We start from the raw sequence: 2,572 nt of genomic DNA, 5'->3' as shown, positions 1-2,572 counted from the left end.
AGAACCAGAGACCTCATGGTTATTGGGAGGAGGAACCAGAGACCTCATGGTTACTGGGAGGAGGAACCAGAGACCTCATGGTTACTGGGAGGAGGAACCAGAGACCTCATGGTTACTGGGAGGAGGAACTAGAGACCTCATGGTTACTGGGAGGAGGAACCAGAGACCTCATGGTTACTGGTCGGCCCCTCTTTCCTCTATTCCATCTACCAGCCCCTGATTCAAACTCTATCTAGCTCTGCATGAACAGGTGGAAGTTTGCTCTGGTGAACTCTTGGTGAATAGTTTCTATCAGTACGTCATCATGCGGGCCCCTCTCCAGCGCTCCCTCTCTAACTCCCCCTCCCACCCCCCCGGCCCCCCCCCCTCACGGCGGGCGCAGGCTGCAGCTCCGGCGTGAAGCTGAAGCTAAAGGTCGTGCGGTAGATCAAGCCGTCTGAGCGGAGCAGAGACAGAGGGACAGTGAGCGGCCGACGCAGACCTCTCCAACCGGAGCTGAACACTGAGACGTCTGGGATCACACACAGCAGGGACTTGGGAGACCTGGAGAGAGGGAGGGAGGAGAATGGGATGAGGATGAGTTGATCTGCAAAAATCCTTTATCGCAATTGGAAGAAGTATAGTTGTTAAATTGGTAGCCATCACAGTCCTAAAGCTAAATGTAGAGTCAGCGATATAATGTTTGTTAACGGAATCACCTTTGTCCAAATCAGGGAATATCTTCACTACTTGTCTGTACTGTGCCATGAAAAAAAATCTGGTGTAACCGTGATACACAGCCTAGACTCTGTAAACTGGTATGTTGCTAGCTACGGTGGCCCTGTTTGTTTACATACCAGTTTACAGAGCCTAGGCTGTGTATTACCACCACAGATAGGTAACGGATAGTGCCAAGATATTCACTGATTTTGACAAAAAGTGATTTTGACAAAAATTGATTTTGACAACAAGCGTTCTCCAGAATCACTGACTCCACCTTTAAGGAGCAACGACAATTAAAAAAAAATCCTAAAAAAATAAACCATAGAAGTAGATAATTAGAGGATTATGTCACAGACTAAACACACCTGAGTGGTGGATATGAAATAGTGAACCAGCAGCGGATTGCAAGGACATTCTAACTGCCCTTCTATAAGGTATTTCATGCAAACCTCGAATTCTACATCTCCGGGTCACGTTTCAAATTGGCTTCTTGCACAAACAGAACACTGTGGACGTCTGTTTCTGTTTCTATAAATACGTCTTTCCTCTGCACACACACACACACACACACACACACACACACACACACACCCACACACACACACACGAGGAGAGTGTTTGCAGAAGCGCATGGCGAAAACCAGAGACCCTGACTGAATATGCCTCAGCACTTTAGCTGTGTAGGTGTGTGTGTGTGTGTGTGTGTGTGTGTGTGTGTGTGTGTGTGTGTGTGTGTGTGTGTGTGTGTGTGTAGCTGTGTGGGCTCTGAGGTGGGTATGACGTCACGGAGGTGGTTTCGCATCATATGAAACTGTGTGTGGGGGCGCCTCAATGTCAAGGCTTCTGTAAATTAAAGGTTTTCCTTGATAGGTCGAGACAGAATTGTTCCTTGTGAGCAAAGCTGAGATCCTTCTTAGTGATGTCTGGATATAACACAACCCTCTCTATGCTTCTGATGGTCCAGTCTGTGGCTCCGTCTCTCAAAGTGAATACATGCATATAGGTAAATAGGAAAGTGTCAAGAATATTTTTAGTCAAACTTTTTGGGAAAAACTGACCATCATCTTTCTCCAGTGATGTCCGGAATTTTGTCCCGAACAAATGAGGAGATAACTACGAAAAGCTAAAACAAAACTTTTTAAAACGTGTAAGGCCACTAAGTTTGTCTGTTCTGTGATACTGTTGAGACATAAATATGAACGGCTCATTCTACTAAAAGGTACTAAAAAACCTTTCATTTTCAAGCGACTACACACTTATTAAAACATACTTCTGAATATTATATTGCATTTCTACCAAGTCTGTTCTGAAAAATGCCACTGATTCAAGCAGACAATACAAAGCCACAGGGACAGCATCAGTATATCATTTTGCCGTTTGTTGACAATATTACATTTCATACAATCAAGTGTATTTTGTAGAGTGTATTTACTGATTTATGCAGGTGAGTTATACTGTATGTAAGAGATATTTCTCAGCAAACACCAACTGATAATCATGTTCTAAAACTTGGCACCATTTTCAGCAGGAGACATGGCTGCAAGTCTGTTGCGTTTTATGGAAATTCCTCAACAAACTTCTTTCAAATTCTGGGTCATCTCATCTGACATTTGTGTTAAACATTCTCGGTCACATAATAATTGGTGTGGAAGTACGAACACATTTAAAATAATAATAAATAATAATAATTTCCTAAAACTATTAAAAAAAACACGTTTTCCAGCAGGAGACATGGCTGCAAGTCTGTTAGGTTTCTAGCAGTTTCTAGGTTTATAGTCAAAGATTCTCAGTAACATATACTTGGTGTGGAAGTACCACTTTATATGCCGTACAAAACATTTATTTGGGTCAACTTTTATGAGCCGCCAGC

At 43.2% G+C, this 2,572-nt stretch overlaps 1 protein-coding gene across 1 annotated transcript in view; it reads right to left on the bottom strand.

Moving 5' to 3' along the window:
* Window positions 1-232: 232 nt before the first annotated feature.
* Window positions 233-2,572, bottom strand: part of LOC307249208 (recombining binding protein suppressor of hairless-like protein) — a gene marked incomplete at both ends in the record, with an annotated part of 24,829 nt that continues 22,489 nt past the window's right edge. Inside the window, 2 exon segments of the mRNA XM_080025849.1 lie at window positions 233-356; window positions 358-543. Of these exon segments, the coding sequence (XP_079881975.1) occupies window positions 233-356; window positions 358-543 (310 nt within the window).

Source organism: Ammodytes marinus, assembly GCF_949987685.1.
Source record: "Ammodytes marinus genome assembly, chromosome: 4".
NCBI classification, from domain to species: Eukaryota; Metazoa; Chordata; class Actinopteri; order Uranoscopiformes; family Ammodytidae; genus Ammodytes; species Ammodytes marinus.
The sequence above is the reverse complement of the archived record's forward strand: the minus strand, read 5'-3'. Positions and strand labels throughout refer to the sequence as shown.